At 50.0% G+C, this 27052-nt stretch overlaps 1 protein-coding gene across 34 annotated transcripts in view; it reads left to right on the forward strand.

The window, feature by feature from the left end:
* Window positions 1–27052, forward strand: part of MED15 (mediator complex subunit 15) — a 92977-nt gene that overhangs the window by 56093 nt on the left and 9832 nt on the right. For 12 of the 34 annotated variants that reach the window (XM_054675386.1, XM_054675385.2, XM_063807542.1 and 9 more), the window contains 7 exon segments: window positions 703–754; window positions 2412–2441; window positions 4202–4414; window positions 13709–13947; window positions 15695–16039; window positions 17752–17862; window positions 24358–24477. In XM_054675386.1, coding sequence (XP_054531361.1) covers window positions 703–754; window positions 2412–2441; window positions 4202–4414; window positions 13709–13947; window positions 15695–16039; window positions 17752–17862; window positions 24358–24477 — 1110 coding nt within the window. 34 annotated transcript variants of the gene reach the window in all.

Consider the following 27052-nt stretch of genomic DNA (forward strand, 5'->3'; position numbering starts at 1 on the left):
ACTTGGGAGTGAGTGTCCTTGGGGCCAAAGAGGACAATGGGTGGGAGGCAGCCCCTGCCAGGCAATCCCAGAAACACAGCAGCTTGCATATAGCGGGCCTTGGCAGCCAGTGGCCTTCACCTCACCTGAGAGTGGGCTTCACCCTCTCCCTTGTCTGTGCGTAAATGGAGATGAACACAGATTCTCCCGGAAAGCGCAGCCAGGGGAGGGCCGCCCAGATTTTCAGCAGATACTGCGTCATCAGTGAAAAGGCAGCAACAGGCTGGGCTGAGAAATGAAAGCCCTTCTTTACAGATAGTGCAAAGACACAGCGGCCCACCCACGGCTGCCTCTGACAGGCCTTGTGCCCTCAGGCCAGCGCCTCATCACCCCCAACCTGCCTGTCCCCTTTGTGATGAAGAGAGGGCACTCGAGATGGCTCCCAGCTCTCTCAGCTGAGTGCCTTTCCATCAGGGGAGAGGAGTGGCCGTTGGAGGCTCTCTGTCCCCTTCTTGTTTCTTTGTGCCTGTTATTGGCCAGCCTAGCTGAGCACTGACGGCTCTCTTCCGAGAGGCGGATTCCAGAGGAGGCCGAGCGAGCGTCTGAATCTGCCTTGCAGGATGGGCTTCAGCTCGGTGCCAGCAGGCGAGGGGGCGGGAAGGGGGAGTCCGATGACTGCACTTCTTCATCTGGTATTAAACTGCTTCCTGTTTTTACTTTTAGGACGAATACCTTTCTCTCGTGGCCAGGCTCATTATCCATTTTCGAGACATTCGTAAGTAAGATTTCGCATTTCTGGGTTGTTGAGATCTCTGTGAGAGGCCAGCCCTGACGCTGCCTCGGCAGAGCTTTCTGGGCAGGCCGTGGTGCCTGAGTCAGAAGGTCTGTGTCACCTCACTTGCTTCTGGGAAGTTCTTCACTGCCTTGCATTTGATTCCAGATCCCCCCATCCTCCCAGAGCCTTGGCCTCAAAAATGCTGATTCTAGCATCATGGAAATGCTGTCCTCAAAGTGGTCTAAACGGGTTGCTGCTTCACTTGCTCACTTAATCTCCCTTTTCATAGGGCTGTTGTTTTTACTTCTGGGAAGTTCTGTTTACCCTGGAACAGAAACTCTCTTCCCTAAAAGTTGATTTTATTGACCCATGGAGGCCAGAGACACTTAGGCATATTTTCCCTCCAGACGAGAAGCTTCTGAGGAGGACCTCCTGAGTCTGCACCCTGGCTCCCTGCTGTGCTGAGGGCCCCCGTGTTAACCTCACGTTGTGCCTCCTCTGATTCAGAGGGCCCAGTGTGGTTCTGTCAGCCAGGCAGTGGCCCCAGCTCTACAGAAATGAGTTGTCATTGCATCCTAGGGCCAGGGTCTTCCTGCTTGTGTGTGTTACGTGGAAGTATGTGGACACCAAGTGTTCCTGGATGGCCACAGCCTGTGAAGGAAACTGGGGCCAGCAGCTGCTCTGTGTTTTCAGCCAACAATGGCTCCTGCCCACTGCCGCTGCATAACCACCAGAGGCAGGCTTCTCTTGACACAGGCCTGTCCTTGGAGCATGTGCCTGGCGAGTCCTATTTCTATTCCCCTGTGGGTTAGGGACAGGCAGCTGTACCTTCAGTGTGTTGCTGGGTCAAAGGGAGACATTGAGCACCCCAGAGCCTGGTAGGTTTTGCTTCTTTCCACACTAACTTTTCACTAGAATGGCCAGCAAAGTGAACTTCACTGATCTCACTCTCTGTGGTGTTGGAAAGTCACTGGGATGTGTAAGAGGAGAAGGAGCAGCCCAGATGATCTGGCCCAGATGCGCTGGCAGACTCCGCATGTTCTGCTTTCAGGGACAGTGGCCTGGCTGGTGCACACAGTCCTGTGGGGCTCATGAGGTCATGGGAAGCAGCCGAGCAGGAGGCTCAGGGCCCCATGACTGCTACAGAAGTTCTCCGCTGGGCACTGGGGTCAGCTGGACTGGCTTCCAGCTGGCTGTGGACAGCCTCAGTTTCCTCATCTAGGTAACAGAGACACTGCCTCACCAGAGTGGGCTGCAAAGGGAGGCAGTGTCAAGTCTCGGCACCACTCCAGCCCCGCCGTGGGTTCCTGTAGTGTTCTATTATTTGTTTGCTCAGGGCTGAGCTGAGACTCTGGACCTGGGAAAAAGGAAAGCCAGAGTAGGCCCAGGGTCCCCAACCCCAGAGTGCTTCAGCCTTGGGGTCAGCTCCCTAAGGCCCCAGGTTGACCCTGGAGCTACTCTGCACCCTCTGCCCCCAGGTCCCTTGTGGGGTCAGCGCTGCCAAGAGTAGAAACACTTCCCCCAGTAGCGGGGAGTACTAGGAGCTCCGTGGGGATTAAGGCTTGGGCAAATGCCTACAGAACTGACCTACCCATGGAAATATGTGGTTATATAAAACTATGTTTACTTTGGTTTTTTTGTTTGTGTTTTCATATAGATAACAAGAAATCTCAAGCTTCCGTCAGTGGTAAGAGTTTTCCCTTTTGAGTTAAAGTTTCTCCCATCTTTGGATTTGAGGTGGCAAGAATGACATAGTGCATGCCTCATGTGCCTGGGTTAACCTGTCACTAGAGGAGAATGCTTGCGGAGAGAACTCTGGAGGGAGGAGGCTGACCAGCTGTGCCCTGACCTCTCCAGCCTTCGTCTTCCTCCAGACTGTGAAGTCGCATGATCCTCCCCATCCCGTTTCACACAAATGCTGCCTTTGCCCAGCAAAAAGATAAACACTCACAAAGCTATTAAGACATTATCCAAAAGTGTTGAGCTCTCTGGTAGAGAATTATTATACTGTTTTCAGTGTAATAATATGTAGTAGCATTTCTGAGAAAATGCTATGAATTCACTTTTTTAAGTTAGAAAGTTTCTTTGTAAATTTAGAAATCTGGCTGGGTGCTGTGGCTCATGCCTGTAATCCCAACACTTTGGGAGGCTGAGGCAGGCAGATCAGTTGAGGTCAGGAGTTCAAGACCAGCCTGGCCAACATGGTAAAACCCCATCTCTACTAAAAATACAAAAATAGCCGGGTGTGGTGGCACGCGTTGTAGTCCCAACTACTCAGGAGGCTGAGGCATGAGAATCGCTTGAACCTGGGAGGCTGAGGTTGCAGTGAGTTGAGATCGCACCACTGCACTCCAACCTGGATGACTGAGTGAGACTCCATCCCAAAAAAAAGTTTAGAAATCCATATTTTTAAATTTCAGGGTTTATCACATAAGGGGAATTCTGTCAATTCAGCCTTGGTCTCTGCTGACTAAACTGCAAGGGAAGGAGTTTAACAGATCCAGGCTGGCCAACTGCATTCTGCCATTGGGAAGGGAGTGCACTGACCTCACAGGCTGCACGCCACTGTCTGCCCTGCCCTAGACAGTAGAGCTGTACATGCCAGCTGTCTCTGCCCGTGTGGGTCTCACCTCTCAGCCAGGACAGGGATTCTTGGCCAACTGGGGCTGAGCGGCAGCAAGGGCATGTGGCCAGAACATCTGGGCCCCTTGGCATTGGAGCATGGGGTCCTGGGTACCACCCAGTTGTGTGGCATGGCGGTCCTGCCAGGACATACCTGTCTGTGGGTAGCTGTTTGCTATGAAGTCCACACTGTTGTGACAATGGCATCCTTGTCCTTGGTTGTGGCATTGCTTACTGAGCTGCTGACCTGGTGGGCTTGGGACATTTCTCCTCAGTGCTCTGTGGAGCCCTCCTCTGCACCCCTCAGCTGTTCTGGCATGGTGGCCCTGCACACAGGGGCCCAGGCTGAGTTGGACTCTGCAACAGCACGAGTGGAGCTGTGTGTGCCTGTGGACTTGTGCCCTCCCTGGGAGAGCGTCCCCTGGCCACTGTGTTACCGCTTGCTCAGAAGGGCCCATCGTGCTTTGTATGCTCACCCAGCAGGAGGGCTGGACAGCCAGGAGAGGCAGGGGTTGCCACCTGCCCTCAAGGCCTCAGCCCATCTTTAGTGTATCTGCAGGCATCAGAGAGGTCATTTGTCCCTTAACATTAGGACCCTGGTCCAGGCCAGGCTAGAGGTATGGGTCATGCAGTGACCAACACACCTGGCGTCCTAGCCATTCGTATTTGGGAGTCTCCAGGAGCCTAGTCTCTTACTGCTTGGGGCTGTGAGGGGATTGAGCCTGTAGGTAGGAGAGATCTGTGCTCTGTGAGCCTTACGCCCTTTGAGCCATGGTCAGTCTGGTAGGCCCTTTCCTGAGAAGCTCTGCCCTTGTGTTCCCACAGATCCTATGAATGCACTCCAGAGCCTGACTGGCGGACCTGCTGCGGGAGCCGCTGGAATTGGCATGCCTCCTCGGGGCCCGGGACAGTCTCTGGGCGGGATGGGTAGCCTTGGTGCCATGGGACAGCCAATGTCTCTCTCAGGGCAGCCGCCTCCTGGGACCTCGGGGATGGCCCCTCACAGCATGGCTGTCGTGTCTACGGCAACTCCACAGAGTGAGTACCACACTTCTTGGAGGATTTGCCGCTTTCCTTGCAAACGACAACACATTTTATTCCTGTGCTTATGATGGTATCAAGAAAAGCATGGAGAAGCTCCAAATCGCTCTGGTTTTTTTGTTTTTTAAGTCTCTGTTGTATGTGGAGAGAAAAGGCTTCCAATTTTCGTTGAGGTCCCAGAAGGGTTAAGTGATGCTGGGCCCTCCTCCTCCTCCTAGCCCTGGGCAGGAGAGTGGGGATGGCCTGAGACTCCATCCAAAGGTTTGTGTTTTGTGGCTGAAATAGATACAGTGTGTTTCAGAGGGTTGTCAGCTACAAGGCAGGGCTGAGTGCCAGCAACCACAACTCCACTGTCTGCCCGAGCTCTGGGCACCATCTCTTCTAGTGCTGCCCTTGCCCCTTGGTCACCATGGGTGTGGCTTGCAGCCATATTATCTTCTGGCTTCCTTTCTGTGAAGAGGCTCTGTGTCCTCTCCACACGGCTGCTGTGGTGGGAAACTAGGCTGTGATCAGGTGTTATAGGTGAACCAAAGCTGCTCTAAAGGGGAGGCAAAGAACCTCCCTCTTCTTTCCAGGACCTGTCTTTTGAGACGGGGTCTCGCTCTGTGGGCCACATTGGAGTGCAGTGGCACAATCACGGCTCACTGCAGCCTGGACATCCTGGGCTCAGGTGATCCTCACACCACAGCCTCCCAAGTAGCTGGGACTATAGGCTCACAGCACCGCGCCCGGCTAATATTTTGTATTTTTTGTAGAGATGGGACTTCACCATGTTGCCCAGGCTTATCTTGAACTCCTGGGCTCAAGCGATCTGCTCACCTCGGCCTCCCAAAGTGTTGGGATTACAGGCGTGAGCCAACGCGCCTGCCCTTAGGACCTATCTTGATGTATCCTTGAGTCCCATCAACATTTCTTAGAGTGTGCTGTGCCCACTGCAAAGTGCTTTAGTGTTTTTTCCCCTTTCATGTAACTTTTTATTTTTAAAATAGGAGTCACAGGAAGTTGTGGAATAGCATAGAGAGTTCCGACATGCCCTTTACCCAGCTCTCCCCAATAATAGTATCTTACATAGAACATTGTCAAAACCAAGAAATTAATGTTGAGGCAGTGTAATCACCTCAGTTAGAGACTTAACTTGGACTTCATCAGTTTTTTTTTTTTTTGAGACAGAGTTTCACTCTTGTTGCCCAGGCCGGAGTGCAGTGGTGTGATCTCAGTTCACTGCAACTTCTGCCTTCCGGGTTCAAGCAGTTCTCTTGCCTCAGCCTCCGACTACCTGGGACTACAGGCGCCTGCCACCATGCCCAGCTAATTTTATATTTTTAGTGGAGATGGGGTTTCACCATGTTGGCCAGGCTGGTCTCAAACTCCTGACCTCAAGTGATCTTCTCTCCTGAGCCTCCCAAAGTGCTGGGATTACAGACGTGAGCCATCACGCCCGGCCGACTTCATCAGTTTTTTACACTCATTCTTGGGCTACATATATGGGTATGTGTAGGTCTGTGAGATTTTACCACGTGTCAAATCAAGTAGCCATCACCACAATTGGCATGCGGAGCCGTTCCATTACCACCAACCAACTCTCTCGTGTTACCTCTCAGAGATCGTGCCCTCCCTCCAGCCTTAAGCAGTGACAATTGCTGATCTGTTGTGTGTCTCTGTAGTTCTGTCCCTTTGTGAATGTTGTATAAATGGAATCATACCATATGTGACTTTTTGAGATTGGCTTTTTAAATTCAATCTGATACCCTTGAGATCCACCCAGGTTTTATCAGTAATTCATTCCTTTTCATCACTAAGTAGTGTTCCATGGAACGGATTTTCCACAGTTTGCTTATTCATTCACCCATGAAGGACATTTGGGTTGTTTCCTGCTTTTGCTTACTATTATGCAAACAAAGCTGCTGTGGATATCTGTGTACAGGCTTCAGTGCTTCAATATATTTTTGTCACACATCCCTCATGATAACCCTATGAAGAGGGCAGCATCGCCCCCTCTGCTTTGTCAGTGTAGCAGCTGCTAACGAGAACTGGAGTCACACCCCAGGCCAAGAGCTGGGATCGAAGCTGCTGCCTGACCCCATCCTCACACTCCTACCCTATCCTGTGTCAGGTTTCCTCTTCTTTGGGGCCATAGGCATCCTCATTTCTACCCACTCCTGCTCTGGAATCTTCCTCCATCCCGAGCCACCTTCCCTTCTCATACCTTAATTCTCCTCTTACTTCCTGTTGTCTAACTCTCAGCACATGCTGGTTTCCTCATCCTAGAACAATCTGCCTGGTTCTTCGTCCCAAGCTCTCATTACCTCACTCTTTTTAGCACATCAGATAAGTACACCAGCTGGGTTTAGGGAGGACCCACAGAAGTGCCGGCTCAAGTTCCTTGTCACGTTCTACTCTTGTGTACTTGGTGCATTTTTTTTTTTAATCATGAGCTTATACTTGATAATAAATTGTTTTTAAATGTATGAGTTTAGAATGCTCACATGAGTTGCCTTGTCATCCCACTTCAGAGACTTTGTCTTAAACCAGTTCTTTGTCAGAAGTTCAGTGGTGAAGCTTGATATCCTGCCCACGCCCTCCCCAGTCTGGCCTTGGCCCCCACTTCCTGTTTTTAGCTTCCAAGGGGACTGGTCTTCTGTGTGGCACTAATTGAGAGTTACAGTGGGGGCTGGGCGCGGTGGCTCACGCCTGAAATCCCAGCACTTTGGGAGGCTGAGGCAGGCGGATCACGAGGTCAGGAGATCGAGACCATCCTGGCTAACACGGTGAGACCCCGTCTCTACTAAAAATACAAAAAATTAGCCGGGCGTAGTGGTGGGTGCCTGTAGTCCCAGCTACTCGGGAGACTGAGGCAGGAGAATGGCATGAACCTGGGAGGCGGAGCTTGCAGTGAGCCGAGATCGTGCCACTGCACTCCAGCCTGGGCAACAGAGCGAGACTCTGTCTCAAAAGAAAAAAGAAAAAGTTACAGTGGATTCTCTACTTCAGGATCTTGTTACCACCTTTGTCAGAGGCCAACTCTCCCTGCCCTTCACCACTTGCCTCCCTGGTCTCCCTGAAACTAGTAGTGTTGTCTGATGGGCATTTGATACCCCTTCCTGACACCTTTCCCAAAGACTACTGCATGATTAAGGCCCTTTCAGATCTTCATCTAGTGCCACCAAGAGGACAGAGCCTGGGTCAGAGGTTTTGCCAGGGACTCTCAAAGGGTAGGCCAGGGGACATTGTGATAGTTTTCAGGTGACCCAGGTTAGTTGGAAAAGGCTGAAACTGCTGGTTGTTCCTATGGCTGGGGCTGCAGTACAGAGTTGGAAGCAAAGCTTTTCACTCTGCGCATTTTTGTTTCTCATGAGTTTTATATAACGTGCATGTAAAGCCGACTTTAAAAATAATTTCTACTGCCAGTTGTGTGATGGACTGGGGTGCTGAGGACATGTTCTCCTCCTGGATAACTAGGTTCTGGTTAGGATGCACTTTGGAATGCTGGCCTGCAGCAGTTGGGGAGGCTTTGTCCTCCTGAGCCTCGGCTGCTGCAAGGTGGGGGAAGAAAGCTTGGGATTCCTGTAGTCAGCCAGGATTTGTGCTGGGTCCTGTGTCACCCCCCCATACCCCCCAGAAGCAGGTGCAGATTGGAGCAGGTGCGGATTGGAGGAACATGTCCCCAGTGTAAGACCTGTGACAGTTGCACATTAAGGTCAAGCAATCAGCATACAAAGATCACCAGCCTTGAAGGGAAGGAGAGACACCATGAAGGTGAACAGAAATAATAGACACATGTAGGCATGCCCAGTGACCACACATACAGGAACTGTTAGTTATGGGCCATGGGGTATATAAAGAAATAAAGTGGAGAGCCGGGCACAGTGGCTCACAACTACACTCCTGGCTACTCGGGAGGCTAAGGCAGGGGGATTGCTTGAGGCCAGGAGTTTGAGGCTATGGTGAACTATCATTGCACCACTGCACTCCAGCCTGGGGGATAGAACGAGACACCATCTCTGAAAAAATAGAAAACAAAAAGGAAAAGAAAGAGCAGAAATTCAAATGAAAAAGCATCATCAGGAGCGATGAAGCAGATTTGAAATGGAACCAAATGAAAGCTGTAGAAATGAGCAATATAATTATTGAACGAAGAAAGTGGATGAATGAACAGCGCATTAGATACAGCTGAAGAAAGAATTTGTGTAATAGAAGCTACATTTGAAGAAATTATCTAGAATGTAGCACAGAGAAGAGCACATGGAAAATGTGAAAGCAAGGGTAAGAAATGAGGATAAGATCAGAAATTCTAATTGGCATCCAAGCAAAGCCCCAGAAGGATCAAATGGAGAGAATGGAAGAAAACAATATGTGAGGGGATAACTACTGAGAAAAGCCCATCTGGCCCCAACCAAGTTAGCCATCTCATCTGCTGTGAGACTGCAGAGCACCAAAGGCCAGAGGAATGTCTTAGAAATAGGCAGTTCCTGCAAAGGAGCAATGAGTACACTCAGCAGTGGAGTCAGAAAGATAATAGAATATTGTTAAAGCATTGAGAATAGAGCTGCCAGTCACATTTGTATGCCAGCAAGACTCAAGGATGTGGAAAGCAAGCCATTTTTAGATAAACCTAGCCTTAGAGACCGTCACTAAAAGATTTTCTAAAGGATATATCTTTTTTTCTCCTTTTTCCAATAAGCCTTTTGCACTCTTAGATATATTCTTTTGTTTATCCTTTCCTCTTCCCTCTCAGGTGATACAAGGTAAAATGGGAAAAGAAACGTTGAGCATAGGTGATAGTAAATGTGTATAAATCTAAAGCAGTGATTCTCACCCAGGGTGACGTTCCACCACAGGGGATATTTGACAATGTCTGGAGACATTTTGGGATGTCACTACTGTGGGGGTGCTGCTGGTGCGTAATGGGTGGAGACCAGAGGTGCTGCTAACCATCTTACAAATACAGGTCAGTCCCTGCAACAACATAGAATCATCTGGGTCAAGTGTCAGTAGTGAAAAGGTTGAAAATCGCTGGTGTAAATAAAAATTTACCTCTGTAAAATAAAACAGTCAGGCTAACCTCCATACAGACTTGCCACATTCCAAGCACTATTTCATTTCTTTTCTATTATTATTATTATTATTATTATTATTAAGATGGAATCTCGCTCTGTCAACAGGCTGGAGTGCAGTGGTGCAATGTCGGCCCACTGCAACCTCGACCTCCCAGGTTCAAGCGATTCTCCTGCCTCAGCCTCCCAAGTAGCTGGGACTACAGGCGCGCGCCACTACGCCCAGCTAATTTTTGTATCTTTAGTAGACACAGGGTTTCACCATGTTGGCCAGGATGTTCTCGATCTCCAGACCTTGTGATCTGCCCTCGTTGGCCTCCCAAAGTGCTGGGATTACAGGCATGAGCCTCCGCGCCTGGCCTATTATTATTATTTATAGAGCTAGGGTCTCCTTATGTTGCCCAGGCTGGTCTTGAATTGCTGGGCTCAGGCGATCTGCTCTGCCTTGGCTATCCAAAGTGCGAGATTACGGGCATGAGCCACAGCACCCAACCCCAGGGACTATTTTGAGTGTTTTACTTACATAATAGATTATTTAATTCTTAATCCAGTGTGTGGAGTAGGTACTATTATTGCATTTTCTAACAGGGAAAACTAAGGCAATGAGCAGTGACAGAGTTGAGGTTTTGAGTCCAGGCAGCCTAGCTTGGAGGCTGTATCCCTAGCCTCAAATCCATCCAGCCTCTTAATAGAATGTCTGCTGTGAAGAGTTAAGATAGATCAACAAAATATGAAATAAATGCAAGTCAGCAGGGAGATAGAGCATGAATATCGGTTCTGTCGGGTACATATAAAACCTACTTTAAAAAGTAGTAAATTTGGGAAATGCTAAAATATTGATGAGGTTTATACTTTAAGTTAAATATGCATGATAAAATTGAAAAATTATTGCTAAAACAATGGAAATAATTCATAAAATTTAAGATCAATAGAAAAAATAGGATAAGGCAGAAATCCAGATAATACAAAGTTCAATCATCCAACAAAAATGCAATCAAAAAAGACAAAGAAGCTTAGAAAAGGAAAGACAAAGGCCGGGCGCGGTGGCTCAGGCCTGTAATCGCAGCACTTTGGGAGGCTCAGTCAGGCAGATCACGAGGTCAGGAGATTGAGGCGATCCTGGCCAACATGGTGAACGCCGTCTCTCCTAAAAATACAAAAAGTTAGCTGGGCATGGTGGTGCATGCCTGTAATCCCAGCTACTTGGGAGGCTGAGGCAGGAGAATTGCTAGAACCCGGGAGGCGGAGGTTGCAGTGAACCGAGATCGCGCCACTGCACTCCAGTCTGGCGACAGAGTGAGATTCCATCTCAAAAAAAAAAGGAAAGGAAAGACAAATATTAATAGAAAATAAGTTTAAAAATATAAGTAACCATAATAAATATGAGTGGACTAAACTTTTCTGCTGAAAGATAGGAAATGTGAGAAGAAATGGAAATGAAACAGCACAGTTGTTTTATTGTTAGAAGAAACACACACCTACAATAAAACATGCAGAAGGATTTAAAAATAAAAGATGAAGAAAGGCCAAGTGCAGTGGCTCACGTCTGTAATCCCAGCACTTTGGGAAGATGAGGTGGGAGGATCACTTGAGCCCAGGAGTTCAAGACCAACCTCGGCAAAATAGGAGACCCCCATCTCTACATAAAATTTAAAAATTACCTGTAGGTACACTTGAGATGCTGAGGTAAGAGGATCACTTGAGCCCAGGAGGTCAAGGCTGCAGTGAGCCATGATTGCACTATTGCATTCCAGCCTGGGCTGCAGTGAGACCCAATCTCAATCAATCAGTCAATGAAATTAGCTGAGTGTGGTGGTACACACCTGTAGTCCCATCTACTTGTGAGGCTGAGGTGAGAGGATCGCTTGCTTGAGCCTGGAACGCTGAGGCTGCAATGAGCCACGATGGGGACACTGCATTCCAGCCTGGGTGACAGAGCAAAATCCCGTCTCAAAAAAGAAACAAAAAAAAGGATGAAGAAAGATGTATTGGGCAATTACTTCAATTACATCTCTTTGTTATTGATAAACAGACCAAAAAATTCATTTACAGAAAATTTGAACAATGTAATGAACAACTTGATTTAAGCATATGATGGAACAATATGTTTATAAAAATAAATCATAAAGCAAGCTTCAGCAATTTCAGAAAATTTAAAAGTATTGTCATACTTTTTGTTGTTGTTGTTTTGAGACAGAGTCTCACTCTGTCACCCAGGCTGGAGTGCAGTGGCGCGATCTCGGCTCACTGCAACCTCTGCCTCCCGGGTTCAAGCAATTCTCCTGCCTCAGCCTCCTGAGTAGCTGGGATTACAGGCACGTGCCACCATGCCCGCTAATTTTTGTATTTTTAGTAGAGATGGGTTTTTGCCATGTTGGCCAAGCTGGTCTCAAACTCGACCTCAAGTGATCCTCCTGCCTGAGCCTCCCGAAGTGCTGGGATTAGAGGTGAGAACCACCGCGACCCGCCGGTCATACATGTTTTATGAATGTCAAATAAAGTTAGAAATCTGTCACAAAATAAATTAAAAATTTTTTACACTTGGCCAGGCACAGTGACCCATGCCTGTAATCTCAACACTTTGTGAGGTCGAGGCAGGAGGATCACTTGAACCCAGGAGTTTGAGATCAGCCTGGGCAACAAAGTGAGACTGTCTCTATAAAAATTTTACAAATTAGTTGGGTGTGGTGGCATGCACCTGTAGTTCCAGCTACTCGGGAGGCTGAGGCAGGAGGGTCACTTAAGCCCAGGAGGTCAAGGGTGCAGTGAGCCACGATGGTACCACTTCAGTCCAGACTGAGCAACAGAGTGAGACCCCACCTCAAAAAAAAAAAATCTTACACCCATCAGAATTGCTAAAATGAATAGGGACAGCCTCAAGTGTTGGTGACAGAGAAACTGAATCACTCATATATTGCTGGTGAGAATGTAAAGTGGTTTTACCTTCTTTCAAAATGAAATATGCAACTCAGCAGTTATACTCTTGGGTATTTTTCCTAGAGAAATGAAAACCTTGCATAAAAACCCATGCACGAATTTTAACAGCAGCTTTATTTGTGGTAGCCCAAATCTACAGTTACCCAAATGTCCTTCATGTAGACGGTTAAACACACTGTGAGGTGCTTGTACCATGGAATACCCTGGCAGTACTGTTGCTAGAACTACAACCTGTATGCTGAATGTAAAAAGCCGATCCCAAAAAGGTTCATACTGTATGGTTCCATTTTTGAAATATTATATATAATTTTGAAATGACAAAATTTTAGAAATGGAGGATGCTGCAGTGGTTGCCAGAGTTTGCGGGTCAGGGTTGCTGAGAGAGGTGGCAACACGAGGGATCCTTGTGGTGTGGGGACTGTGTAGTGTATTGACTGGTGGTGAGTGAACCCACTCAGGTGGTTAAATTGTCCAGAACTTAGTACACACACCCACACAAGTGAGCACACATCGTGGTTGTGATACCTTGTAAGTTTGTAGAATGTTACCATTGGAGGAAACTGGGCAAAGTATACAAAGGATCTCTCTATATTTCTTTAATACAGCTTTATTGAGACATAATTCTCATTAGCATACAATTCACCCATCTGAAGTGCTCCACTCGGTAGGTTTTAGTGTAATCCACAGAGTTGTGCAGCCATCAGCACAATTTTAGAACATTTTTATGTTCACCCCAAAAGAAACCTCACCTCAGAAAATCTTGTAATTGACTGTTCATATAAGCAGTTTTCATAATAGCCACAAAGTAGAAGCAGCCCAAATGTTCATCACAGGAAATCGGTGTAGTAGAATATTATTTGGCGATAAAAATAACACAGAAAAACTGATAACATGCCACGACATGGGCGAACTCGTAAATATTATGCTAAAGAAGCTAGTCACAAAAGAGCACATGTTCGATGCCATTCGTACAAAGAGTCCGGAAGTGGCCAATCCATAGAGACAGAGAGGAGATTACTGATTGCCAGAGTCTAGGCTTCTTATTTATCCAAAAGACTTAGTTGTCCCTTTTCTTTTGTCTTTGGTTATTATAGAGTAACTCATGATAGGAAATCCCAAAATCAACACAAATGCTACTTCGTATTCTATCTTTCTGTCTGTGGTAAATGGAACGTTCAGATTCCAGCGGCAGCCGTGGCAGTGGGGCTTTTGCTGGCTGTTTTGTCCCTTGCTGTGCAGCCCTGCAGCGTTTCTGGGAATCTGCCCTGTGGACTGACTGGCGACTCTGGTCTTTTCTCAGCCCAGCTGCAGCTCCAGCAGGTGGCGCTGCAGCAGCAGCAGCAACAGCAGCAGTTCCAGCAGCAGCAGCAGGCGGCGCTACAGCAGCAGCAGCAGCAGCAGCAACAGCAGCAGTTCCAGGCTCAGCAGAGTGCCATGCAGCAGCAGTTCCAAGCAGTAGTGCAGCAGCAGCAGCAGCTCCAGCAGCAGCAGCAGCAGCAGCAGCATCTAATTAAATTGCATCATCAAAATCAGCAACAGGTACCAGGTCCCCTGTTCCTGCTCTTGGCCTCCCTCCTGCAGCGTGAGCCCTGGGCTGGCATCAGCCACAATGCTGGGTGCAGTGCCCGGAGCCAGCCGAGGGTTCTCTTGACACGTGTGCCTGCCCTTTTCCATGGGCTTCTCAAAAAGTCTGGGACAAGGCCGGGCCCAGTGGCTCATGCCTGTAATCCCAGCACTTTGGGAGACCAAGGCAGGCGGATCATCAGGAGTTCAAGACCAGCCTGGCCAGCATGGTGAAACCCCATCTCTACTAAAAATACAAAAAATTAGCTGGACATGGTGGCGCACACCTATAATCCCAGCTATTGAGAACCTGGGAGGCGGAGGTTGCAGTGAGCCGAGATCGCGCCGCTGCGCTCCAGCCTGGGTGGCAGCGAGACTCCGTCTCAAAAAAAAAAAAAAAAAAAAAGGAAAAGAAAAGTCTGGGACAGGCAGAAGAAAGAGGCCCTGACTCACTAGGAAGGTTCTGTGATCGAGCCCTTCCATTTGGGCTTGGGCATCTGGCGGTGGGCCTCCTGTGTAGTTCAGGGGCTGCGAGGGATTCAAACAAGAGTGAGCTGAAGCAAGAAGTGAGACGAACACTCTGAGGCTTGGGACTACTTGAGCCATTGTGGGCCATTTTGGCTGAGGACACGTGTGCCTCCTGTTTACCTCTGTGTCTTGGGTTCTGGGCTCAGTGTTAGTCGACCTCCAGCTGGTGCTGCATGAGGTGATGGTGATGTCATGTTAGCAGCACTGCTTCTCAGAAGTTGTTCAGCTTCCCATGGTTTCCATAGAGAGTCTAGACGTGTTAAACATCTGCCCTCACAGCAGGTCTTGGTTGGGAGAGGAAAGCCCCAAAGGGCCCCACCACCCTCCCACCCCTTCAGGCCTCAGCTAGCTGGGCTTCTCTGAATCTTGGCACCCCTCTCCCAGAGCTGACAGTGCATCTGCAGCCACACTTTTCCTTCTCCTGCTGACAAGTGGACCTTGACCGTCACCGTGAGGCTCATGCCACTGACCTATAGGGGCAAAGCAAGCATCGTTGCAGAGGCTTCAGAAATCTGCAGTTGCCCCAGCTTTTATCCTAGCTTCCATGGAGCTGTACCTATTCCTTGTCACCTTTTGCTGAAGCTTCTAGGTATGCCCTTTGAACCATCCTAGTGGAATGGTAGACCAGAGCCCAGGCACACACTTGGTGCCTCCCCGGTGTCAGGAAGGCAGCTGGTGTTGGCCTCGGGGACCCAGAGCCTTTCTGTGGGAGATGTGCCCCTCCCCGTGTGAGTGAGAGGTCAGCCTGTCAGCCCAGGAAGGCCTTTTTTTTTTTTTTTGAGACTTTTTTTTGAGTCTTACTCTGTTGCCCAGGCTGGAGTGCAGTGATGTGATCTCGGCTCACTGCAACCTCTGCCCCGCCAGTTTAAGTGATTCTCCTGCCTCAGCCTCCCAAGTAGCTGGGATTACAGGTGTGAGCCACCATGCCTGGCTAATTTTTGTATTATTAGTAGAGACGGGGTTTCGCCAGGTTGTCCAGGCTGGTCTCGAACTCCTGACCTCAGGTGATCTGCCCGCCTCGGCCTCCCAAAGTGCTGGGATTACAGGCGCGAGCCACTGCACCCAGCCAGGAAGGCTTTCTTGATGGCTCTGCAGATGGCCACCTGGGCTTCCTGAGGCCCAGACTGTCACAGGGAGGAGCTGGTGCCACAGAGGCAGATGAGTGATAACCGAGTGCTGCTTGTTCTGTCTCTAGATACAGCAGCAGCAACAGCAGCTGCAGCGAATAGCACAGCTGCAGCTCCAACAACAGCAACAGCAGCAGCAGCAGCAGCAGCAGCAGCAGGCTTTGCAGGCCCAGCCACCAATTCAGCAGCCACCGATGCAGCAGCCACAGCCTCCGCCCTCCCAGGCTCTGCCCCAGCAGCTGCAGCAGATGCATCACACACAGCACCACCAGCCGCCACCACAGCCCCAGCAGCCTCCAGTTGCTCAGAACCAACCATCACAACTCCAGCCACAGTCGCAGACCCAGCCTTTGGTGTCACAGGCACAAGCTCTCCCTGGACAAATGTTGTATACCCAACCACCACTGAAATTTGTGAGTACCTGTGGCCCACAGTGGAGCACATGCAGCCTGTGGCTCTGTCAGCAGTAGTTTCTAGGCTCTTTGGCTAGAGATAGCATATCCTATTCTTCAAGTGCTGAGACTTCAGGCAGCCCCCACCCCTTGCCAGCCCTGCCGACTCTAGCATGGCTCAGCAGGGAAGCATGTGTTTTGCATTTTGTGTTCTGAGAGCTGCTTCTGCACCCCTCACAGGGTACTGCTGCTGCTGCTGGGGCACCAAGTCGCATTCCAAGCAGTGTGGCTGATTGCAGCAGTTCTGTGGGCCCTTTCAGGGTGTGAGTACTTCGACTGATGAGCACCACATGAAAGGATGTGCCAGCTCCGTCAGTGTCTGGTGGTGCCAACTACTCAGAGTTAATGTTCTAAGCAAATATCTTTTTTTTTCCTTTACACTCTGCCAAGTCTCAGGAGAACAAAGTTCATTACTATATTTTTGAGAGGAGTATTAATATAAAATACTGTTATTCCTAGTTTCATTTTGTATCTCTGCACAAAGCCAGTCTACTCAGTGACAGGCACAGAGGACAGAGTATGATCACCAGGATGAAGGTAGCTGCATCAAGGGGCCATTTGGACAACTCTTTGGCTCCCTTGGTTTTTGTGGCCTTTTCTGTTTGTGATTCATGAGTGGAATGGGGCCTGAGGCAAGTGTGGGGGTGAACAAGAGGCCTCATAGGCAGACTGGAAGTCTAGGAGAGTTGTGAGGAGCAGATATGCTCACTCATCTGTCACCTGGGAGTCGACACACTGCCTGACCCCTGGGACTGTGCAGACTGAAACCCTTGTGTGCTGCATGGTGGAATGTGCCCTGGCAGGGTTTGCCCTAGTGGCTTGGAGATGTCTAAGGAAGAGCCCGCTGCATGTTGGAATGTGCCCTGGCAGGGTTTGCCCTGGTGACTTGGAGATGTCTAAGGAAGAGCCCCCTGCATGGTGGCGCGGGCCTGTCTCATCCTTCTGGAGGCCCCTCCATGCAGTGGCTCCACAGTTGCCCCTTTTGCCCAAGTTTGCCCACCACCCCCCCACCCCCACTTTTTTCTTTTGAAGACAGGGTCTCTGTTGTCCAGGCTGGAGTGCACTGATGTGATCAGACCTCCCTGCTCAAGCGATTCTCCCACCTCAGCCTCCCAAGTAGCTGGGGCTGCAGGTGTGCATCCCCACACCTAGCTAAATTTTTGTATATTTTGTAGATATGGGGTTTGGCCGTGTTGCCCAGGCTAGTCTTGATCTCCTGGGCTTAAGCGATCCACTGGCCTTGGCCTCCCAGAATGCTGAGAATACAGACAGGAGCTACTACGCCCTGCCCTCTGCTGGCCGGCTAACCCAGCTTTCCTTCAAGGAATCAGGCTGAGTGAAGCTCTTGTGGACCATCAGCATGCTTGGCCCAGAGGATGAGCAGGCTAGGCTGTAAGCTCTGCATTGGAAGTCGTCAGTGCTTGTGGTGATAGCTGGTGCTGAGGGATGTGTGGAGACATCCCAGTGGGAGGGCCACACTGCCACTTGCCAGAATTGGATTTGAGCTAATGGGATCCTAGATGGCCAGTAAGGTGACATCACAGCACATGAGGTCATGAAAGTCCCATTCCTCACCTCAAGAAAGGCTCCATTTCCTAAGCTCCCACAGGAAGACTAGGCTCTGCTCTCTGACCCAGGTGGTTCCAAATCACATTCTCTCTTTCTCCCTCAAGGTCCGAGCTCCGATGGTGGTGCAGCAGCCCCCAGTGCAGCCCCAGGTGCAGCAGCAGCAGACAGCAGTACAGACAGCTCAGGCTGCCCAGATGGTGGCTCCCGGAGTCCAGGTGAGGGCCTGGGGGTGGAGGGCTCCATAGTCATCAGCAGGTGCATGTTCACCTGCGCATGTAGTGCTACAGCGAGGGTTCTGGTTGGATTAGGGGCTGGGGGCTAAGTTGGTAAAGCAGGGGCTTCTCTCCCCCTTGCACTCTGCAAGACACCCCTGGAGTCCTTGGGGCGGGCAGCTGTGCTTGGTCATGTCTAGGACCCACCAGCCGCATAGTGCGTGTCGTTTCCAGCTTTGCTCGGGCATCCTTCATTATCCCTCTTCCTTGCCACTCTGAGTGACTCTGGGAACATGTATCAGAGAGTAGAAGGCTGCAGTTTTCTCCTCATCTCTCATCTTCCATTTGAGAGTCTGAGTACAGAGCTGACCAGGGTGGAGGGCAGCTTTCTAGACACTCAGAAGCAGATGGGAGCCACATGCAGCAGGAGCGTGGGAGAGGGCATCCTGGTGCTCGCCTGCACTCAGGGACTCCGGCGCTGTGTGGTGAGAAGCGTGCCACTCCCACATTGCTGAGCTTGCTGGTGTGTCACATGTGTGGAATGTGTGTGTGTCTCTGTGTGTCATCACGTGTTAGTGGAATGCAGATGGCCTTGTCTGGCCTCCTAGTGTCCTGGGATTGGAGGCCCAGGGTTTCTGTACCTTTTCCTATAACCCCTCCTCTCCTTCTTGTGGGGAGACGTACAGTCTGGGGCTTCAGTTTTTCCTCTTTTCACATGATGGTGGAAACACTGTTGGTCCTGACTCGGAAGGGGCGTTGGCTTTAGAAAGAGTCAGAATGTGCCAGTTGATGTGGTAAGACTGTGGCTGGGTCCCAGCCCACAGCTGGCAGTGCGCCTGCACTTTGCTGTCGTCTTAAGGGTACCTGGCCTTGTGGTTTTCTGCAGGCCTGCTGGGTGCAGCGCCTGGGTGCACAGTGCCTCGTGGCAGGCTTCATCTCACGCTTGGGGGGTGCTCAATAATGTCCTTCATGGTGCCTGCTACCTCTTTTAAGTCCCTGGGAAGCTGCCTGAGGAGGGAATCTGAGGTATTTGGCTGCAGCTGAGGTTAGCATCCTACCTTGGCATGGCACCAAATGACTTGGGGCCAGGGTCCCCATGTCACATTCTTACTTAGGTGGAGCCCTGTATGAAACACACCACAGAACTCACATTTACTTACTGCTGGGGGAGGCTGACCACTTCGTGTGATGAGGTTGGAGGTCTCTGCCACCTCCCTGTGTGTCTCGGCACGTCCTCAGGCCTCGTTGGGGGGCTCCCTTGTCCTGGTCTCATGCAGAGGAAGGACGTGGTGTGTTCAGAGTCAGCTTAGTGGTGGCACATAGTGACTGCCCACCCAGTGGAAGCTGCTACCTTTGCCTCTTTGGACCATCGATCCTCTGTTCAGGACCTCACTTCCTGGAAACTTTTTTTATTTTTTGAGATGGAGTCTTGCTCTGTTGCCAGGCTGGAGTACAGTGGCACGATCTTGGCTCACTGCAACCTCTGCCTCCCGGGTTCAAGTGATTCTCCTGCCTCAGGTTCCCAAGTAGCTGGAACTACAGGCGCATGCCATCACACCTGGCTAATTTTTGTATTTTTAGTAGAGACATGGTTTCATCATGTTGGCCAGGATGGTCTCCATCTCTTGACCTCGTGATCTGCCGGCCTTGGCCTCCCAAAGTGCTGAGATTACAGGCATGAGCCAACGCGCCTGGCTGGAAACTTCTATACCGCAGGTCAAGCCCAGCAGGAAAGTGAGAACTGCTCTTTTCTTTATTTCTTTCTGTCTTCTTTTTTTTTTTTTTTTTTTTTTTGAGACAGAGTCTCACTCTGTCATCCAGGCTGGATTGCAGTTTTGCGATCTCGGCTCACTGCAACTTCTGCCTCCTGGGTTCAGGCGATCCTTGTGCCTCAGCCTCCCAGGTAGCTGGGACTACAGATGCACACCACCACACCTGGCCAATTTTTGTATTTTTAGTAGCGATAGGGTTTCACCATGTTGGCCAGGCTGGTTCGAACTCCTGACCTCAAGTGATTCACCCGCCTCAGCCTCCCAAAGTGCTGGGATTATAGGCATGAGCCATCGCACCCAGCCTAGAACTTCTCTTCTCTTCTCTTTTTTCTCTTTTCTTTTCTTTCTTTCTTTCTTTTTTTTTTTTTTTTTTTTTTTTGACAGAGTCTTGCTCTCTCACCTAGGCTAGAGTGGCTGGAGTGCAGTGGTGCAATCTTGGCTCACTGCAACCTCTGTCTCCCAGGTTCAAGTGATTGTCCTGCCTTTGCTCCCAAGTAGCTGGGACTACAGGCATGCGCCACTATACCCAGCTAATTTTTTTTTTTCCTCTTGTATTTTTAGTAGAGATGGGCCAGGCTGGTCTTAAGCTCCTGACTTCAAGTGATCCACCTGCCTCAGCCTCCCTAAGTGTTGGGATTACAGGCGTGAGCCACTGTGCCCAGCCGAACTTTCCTTTTCTTTCCATTTCTTGGTATTTGGAAAGTGAATAGCCATGGAGCAGCCAGTGTTTTCAGCTGGTGCAGGCCCAGCTGGTATGTTCGTTAGGCTTCTAGCTCAAGGAAGTGTCCACTCTGCAGTCTCGCTGGCATCCCATCACCGTCCAGAAGCAGGATGCCAGCTGTGTGTGCTCATGGCCCATGCTGAGCCTGTCCTTGGGCCGCTGGTCTTCCTGTCGGTTTCTCCACCCCTTGTTTCAGGTGGAGGTCCCCGCCCGACTGGCACAGGAAGGAGGATGGAGAGTGGTTACCACTGTGGTTCGTTGCTGAGTGAGTTTGGTGTTTTAAGGATCGTTGCCCACCTGCCCTGTGGCACCATGTGCTGCCATGCAGGGGATTCCCAAGTGCTAGTGGCAGAGGAGCCTTGTAGTTTCTCAAAGTCCAGCAGTGGGTAGGGCGTATCTATGAGGTGCTTCTCAGTCCAGATGTGGCACCTTGAAATTCTGTAACCCGCATTCTGCTGGTTTTCTCTCAGAGCTTGGTCTTGCCTTGTTGCAAGCAGTGCAGTTTCTTGGGGGCTAATTGGGCACCCTCACTGCCTTGTTCCACCAATAGCAGCGCCCCCTGCTGGGGGATGGGGAGGGTTGGGCACAGCAAGCCCTCTGAGGGGCCATCTGGATTCATGATCTTCTTTCGAAACTTGAATTGGCACAGTGACCAGCTGAGGCTACGGTACTCTGATCTAAAAACTTTAAAAGTATGTGTGGTAACTGTAGAACCCAGAAAGTGGAGAGGAACAGAAGTAAGAGAACCATTCCATGAGAGAGAAGGTCTGGTGTCCTTTCTGGTTCTTTCCCATAGTCAAGGCCATGCTATCCTGGGGTTTTTTGTGCAGCATCTTCCACATCAATAGAGGATGAAATGTCCTCCTTTAATTAGAAAGCCCTGGTCAGCGCCAAGGGACTCTTGTCATACCCCTCTGTGAATGTCTCTTGCCATCCTCAGTTACCATCTTGTTCTTGGACCTTGTAATAATTTCCGATTTTTTGCTATTACCAGTGACACATATCTTGATGTCTTAGATTGTTCCTAGATTGTTCCTGGAGCTGATGGAGGTGAGTGAATGGTTCACTTTGAGGGCCTTCAGATCTGATCAGCCACCATCTAACCAGGAGGTCAGAGATGCAGATTGGAGCTCCCCTTGTGTTGTTCACACAGTGGACATCAGGACGTGGTGACCACGTGTTGCAGCTTTGTATGTATGAGCTGCCGCGTGCTGCGGAAACAGGCCTCTTGAGTTCATGAATGAAATTCTGGGATTGGGGGCCCCCATGCAGGCAGCCCTCCATGCCCTGTCTCTCAAGCCCATCTTAGAGCCGAAGAGAGGCGCCCTGTCAGGCCCTTGCAGTACTGTGGTGTTGGATGTGGTAAAGGGTAGCCTGGGACTGAGTATTCTAGAAAAATTGCTCAGCCTTGTGCTGTGCACACCTGGTTCTCTTTCCAGTGTTATTTATGTAGCTGAGAAGGGCAATGTCACCCACAAGGGGATTTAGCAGGACACAGCAGACTTCTTTTTCTCCCCTATAAAACCAAGACATGCCAGGCACAGTGGCTCATGCCTGTAATCCCAACGTTTTGGGAAGCCAAGGTGAGAGGATCACTTGAGACCAGGAGTTCAAAACTATCCTGGACAACACAGCGAGACCCTGTCTCTACAAAAAAATAAAAATAAAAAGTTAGCTGGGCGGAGTGGTGCGTGTCTGCAGTCCCTGCTACTCGGGAGGCCGAGTTGGGAGGGTCGCGCAAGCCCAGGGGTTTGAGGCTGCAGTGAGCTGTGATGACAGCATTACACTTTAGCCTGGGAGACAGAGCAAAACTCTTGTCTCTTTAAAAAAGCAAGAAACAGGACAGAATGCATCTCATTTTCTTTTTTTTTTTTTTAAAGACAGAGTCTCTTGCTCTGTCACCCAGGCTGGAGTGCAATGGTACAGTCTCAGCTCACTGCAGTCTCCACCTCCTGGGTTCAAGGGATTCTCCTGCCTGAGCCTCCCAAGTACCTGGGATTACAGGCATGTGCCACCATGCCTGGCTAATTTTGTATTTTTAGTAGAGACGGGGTTTCGTCATGTTGGCCAGGCTGGTCTTGAACTCCTCGCCTTAAGAGATGTGCCCGCTTTGGCCTCCCAAAGTGCTGGAATTACAGGCGTAAGCCATTGTGCCTGGCCATGCATCTCATTTTCAAACAGTCCCTATACCTTTGTCGTTTAACTTTCTATTCTTTTAGTATGTGAAAACCAAACTCTAATTTACAAGTCACAAAGAATTATCCAAGACAGACTCCCATTATGGACATGTATGTGGCATTGCTGATTCACAGCTACTGTACTGAAGCCTTGGCCACCCTGGAGGACCCTCTCTCTTTTTGCTGGACCCTTCTGCACAGTGACTGCAGTAGGGAGAGTCAGACCTGGGGGTGGGGGAGAGGTTTTTTGGATTCCTCTCTGGGTAGATGTGTGTTGGGAAGTAGTGAAATGTTGATAGCTGCCTGGCTCATCTGATCCAGTAAACATAACTGGTGCGTTTGGGTTGAAAGAAATTGGGCTTTCCTTATCAGTTCTCAGTTATAAGAACATCAGTCAGCAGTACATTAGACTTAAGCTTTGCATTCCTTGTGTTTTTTTGTTTGTTTTTCTCTTCCTGGAAAAAAGTTTGCTTCTCTCATACCATCTGACTTACTTCCAGGCTTTTCTCCCTTGTGGAACGAGTGCCGTTGAGCCCTGCTGCACTCTCAGACGGGCTCCTCCGAAGTGCCGCAGGTGGTGGTAAATCGACTCTCACCCACTGGGGTCGCTCCTTCGTGTCTCCCCCCGGTCGGTTCATCTGTTGCTCTGGCTGCAGGAGGAACGAGTGAGCTTCTGGTCGGCGTCTGCCATGCCGTGTCACCCCGGCTTCTGGCGCCTCCTGTGTGTGCCCAGGATTGTGAATGTGGGCCGTGTGTGTGAGGCCACGGGTCTCCCTGCAGCCACTCTCCTGCTGGGGCTCTGTTACTGGCACCCGTCGCTGCCTGCACCGAAGGCTGGCAGCACCTCCTGGAGCTTGGGACCCAGAGCACAGCCTCCCACCATGAGATGTGTTGTTTTTCTGTGGATCAGTCCTCCTTTCTTTCTGAGCCTGGCGTGTTTTGTTCTAGTTTGTTACCGTCCTAAGTGCCTGTAGGCCCTGCTCTCCAGGGACGAGACTCGGGCTCTACCCCTAACTCAGAACCCAGAGCAAGAGTGGTCGGGCCCGGGCCCACAACAGTGCTCAGCTGTCCTGCTGCCTTTGTAGTTCAAGAAGTGTCCATTGATGAGGGGAATGGTCCTGGCTCATGCTGGAGTTCCTGACTCGCATCCCTGTGGAGATGAACTTCCTCGTCAGGGCGGAGGCCTGCCAAGCAGTCCCCCCAGGCTTCTCTTGCTCACCTTTGCCCATTTTTATTATGAAAGAAAACCAGTTCCTCGATAGATACCAGGACCATCAGCCTCAGGCCTGGAGGAGGAAAGGAGGATGATTTGGGTTCGGGCTGTAAGAGGTGTGCCACTGAGAAGGAAGGATGCTGTGAGCAGGCTTAACTGAGCTCATGGTTCAGTGGGAGTCGAGTGTTCTCATCACAGGCTTTGGTGGAATGTACTCTTGACATCTGTCCCCAGGAGCCTGGTCTCCAGAAACACCAGCTCAGGCCCTCAAGGTCTGGCTCTGATGGTTCTGTGGGCTATAGGATTCTGATCTGTTAGCGAGGTGTGTTCAGAAGTGTGTTGAAGACACCAGTGCAGGAGAGCAGCCAGTAGAACAGAAAGGTCTGGAAGCAGCATTCTTGGCAAATCTTCTAGATTCCCAATGCCCAGACAGACCTGGAGGTGCTGTGGGCTTGAACATGTGGGTGGCCTCCCCTCCCAGGCTGCCCCGAGCTGCCCAAGGTTTCCTTGCCCTGGTGCTCCTTCTTGCAGAGGCTACACGTGCCCTCTCCACCTGCCCAGGCACTGAGTTTCTTTGTTGCGATCACCTTGTCTGTTGTCCCTCTGTCCTCAAAGATGATCACGGAAGCCTTGGCCCAAGGTGGGATGCACATAAGAGCCCGGTTCCCGCCTACCACCGCTGTGTCCGCCATCCCGTCAAGCTCCATCCCTTTGGGCAGACAGCCCATGGCACAGGTATTTACGGGGCAGCGCCCAGGGCACGGCTGGGAGCTCGGGGCATCCTCTGAGCGCCTTTGTAAAGCGCACCTGTCATTATCATCGCCGGTGACTTCTTTTATGGTGGCTTTCAGAGTGCCAAACCCACAGTCCCTTTTTTTTTTTTTTTTTTTTTAAATGAAGCCATGCCCAGCTTGTGCTTGTTGAGAGGATATGAATAAATATCTGGGTCTTTTCAGCTTAAAATAGGTATACTGTACGCATTTTCATGGTAAAAATAAAACAGAAGCTAAGCAAAAGTTTTGCTTTCTAGAGTTGTGCTATCTAATAGTGTAGCCACTAAGCATGTGTGGCTGTTTACATTTAAATTGACTAAAATTAGGCCGGGCACAGGGGCTCATGGCTATAATCTCAACACCTCAGGAGGCCGAGATGGGAGGATCACTTGAGGCCAGGAGTTTGAGACCAGCCTGGTTCACATAGTGACATACTATCTCCAATTAATTATATGCATTTTTTAATGGAAAAAATATATATAAATGTATATATATTTTAAAAACAGAAAAAAAAACCTAAAAGTCAACTAAAATTAAATAAAATGAAAAAATGCAGTTCTTCAGTCGCACCAAATAAATTTTAAGCCCTCATTTGCCCACAGGGAAGCTAGTGGCTGCTGCAGTGGACAGCACAGACTCCAGAATGTGGCCAATGTGGCCAAAGTGGTATTGGGCCATGCTGTTGTAGAGTTTGATGTGTAGAGTGTGTAATTTGTAACACAGATCCCCTTTCTAGGTAGAGGTAGACTTCTGTGTACATTATGCTTTTCAGAGACAGGAATTCCCGGGTTCTTTTATTGTATGAAATTTGGAATTACTCCATGGCATAGTCATTTTTTTAACAAATAGTTACGACATGCATTCTGTGTGCCAGGCACTGTGCTAAGATTCTGAGAATAAAATTATGCTGAATCATCATACAGGCTTTCCATTTTAGTGGGTTTGTCGTGAAAACCTCAAATTTGCCAAAAGAACTTTACAATTCAGTTTCTGTTTTAGGGGAAATGCCTCTATAATCCTAGCAGACAGTGGTCCCTGTCCATCCCTGAACGCCCAGGTGCAGGCACTGCCACCACCCTGGCTTGTGCAGTGGCGTCTCTGCAGCTCTGTTCTACACAGGAAGAAGTGGAGGCTAAGCCAGGATGGCCCTTGGTCCATGTGGCCCCAAGCCTGGTGCCACACACTGCCAAGAAAGTGGCCTGGGCCCCCACTGGGGCATGTTTAGCTTTTGCCTTCTCTGCATACTAACCCCCTGGGTTACCCCAGATGTGCCATTCACATAGTTACTGACTGGAACTTAGTTTCTTTGGCAGGGACTTCCTTTTTAGTAGTTGTTGAATTACAGCAGGAGGAAGTGCCTGGAATCTGCTGGTAGAAAGGCTTTGGTGAAAGAGCTCTCCAGAGGAGCGGAAGTTGGGGGTCAGGAAGTAGGTTGTGTGGCTGTGGTGGAAAGGAGGCCAGTGTGGGCAGAAGCCAGGGTGCAGTTCCCCATGGCCTGGAGGCTGTGAGTTCCACGACCTGCTCACATGCTGCTGGTGTCTCCTTGACTAGACCCCTTTGGGTTCTGCACTCTTGTCTGCTAAAACTGCTTCTCCTCCTTTCCCATAGCCTCTGGCACAGTATCCACTGGGTTCACAGAATCAGGTTGGGTTGCTGTATGTGGAGGAATGACTTTAGTAGCAGCATGTAGGACTGATTTTTATAAACACAAAAAGTCCCCAATGTTTTCAGTGTGCGATATGTGCCAGGCCTTGAGCTAAGCTCTTTGTGTACAGAGCCTCACTGTTTCTTGTTGTAGCAGGTCATAGTTTGAGCATTTAGCCCCTTTTACAGACTGAGAGTGCCCCCAGGGAGCCACCAAGTCAGGATCAAGGGCTCAAGTGAAACCCTTATGCCTTGGCCTCTCAGCAGGATTCTTCTGGAAACTCCTCACTCCCCTTCCTGCTGGGCTGATGACCTGGCTTCTCCTTCTTGTTTACTGGGCACTCCTGGGTGGGCTCCCTCCATGCCCCCACAAGACCAGGCTCTGTCCTGGGCTTTGGCTTGCCCATACTCTGTTGTGGGCTGGCCACTCCCCACACCCAGCTGCTGGTGTTTCCACCTAGACTTCTCACAGGCAGCCCCTCCCCCACCCCCCCTCCTTCCCACCAGTTCCCAAACCCACTCAGTCTTTCCCTCCCCAGCCTTCCCTGGCCCTTAGATTAAGTCTGCCCTGAGTTATGCCAGCTAATAGGTCTCTCTCTCTCTAGAAGCTTCCAACCCCCAAAGGCAAGGAGGTAAGGTGGAGCAGAGGAAGGACAGAGAAATATATGATGAAGCTGAAAAAGTCATTGCCTTGGAATAAATGCCATGGAGAATTCTGGTTTGTCCTCATTGCACTGTGTGGGGTGAGAGCACTCTCATGGGAAGATGCTGGCTAACTGCACACAGATTTAATCACCAGGTTCCGCCCATTCGCACTGGCAGTGAGAGGCACACCCCTGAACCTTTGGGGTTGTTCACTGAGGACAAATGCGGCAGCATTTAGAAAGTATTCC

Source organism: Pan troglodytes, chromosome 23 (assembly GCF_028858775.2).
Source record: "Pan troglodytes isolate AG18354 chromosome 23, NHGRI_mPanTro3-v2.0_pri, whole genome shotgun sequence".
NCBI lineage: Eukaryota > Metazoa > Chordata > Mammalia > Primates > Hominidae > Pan > Pan troglodytes.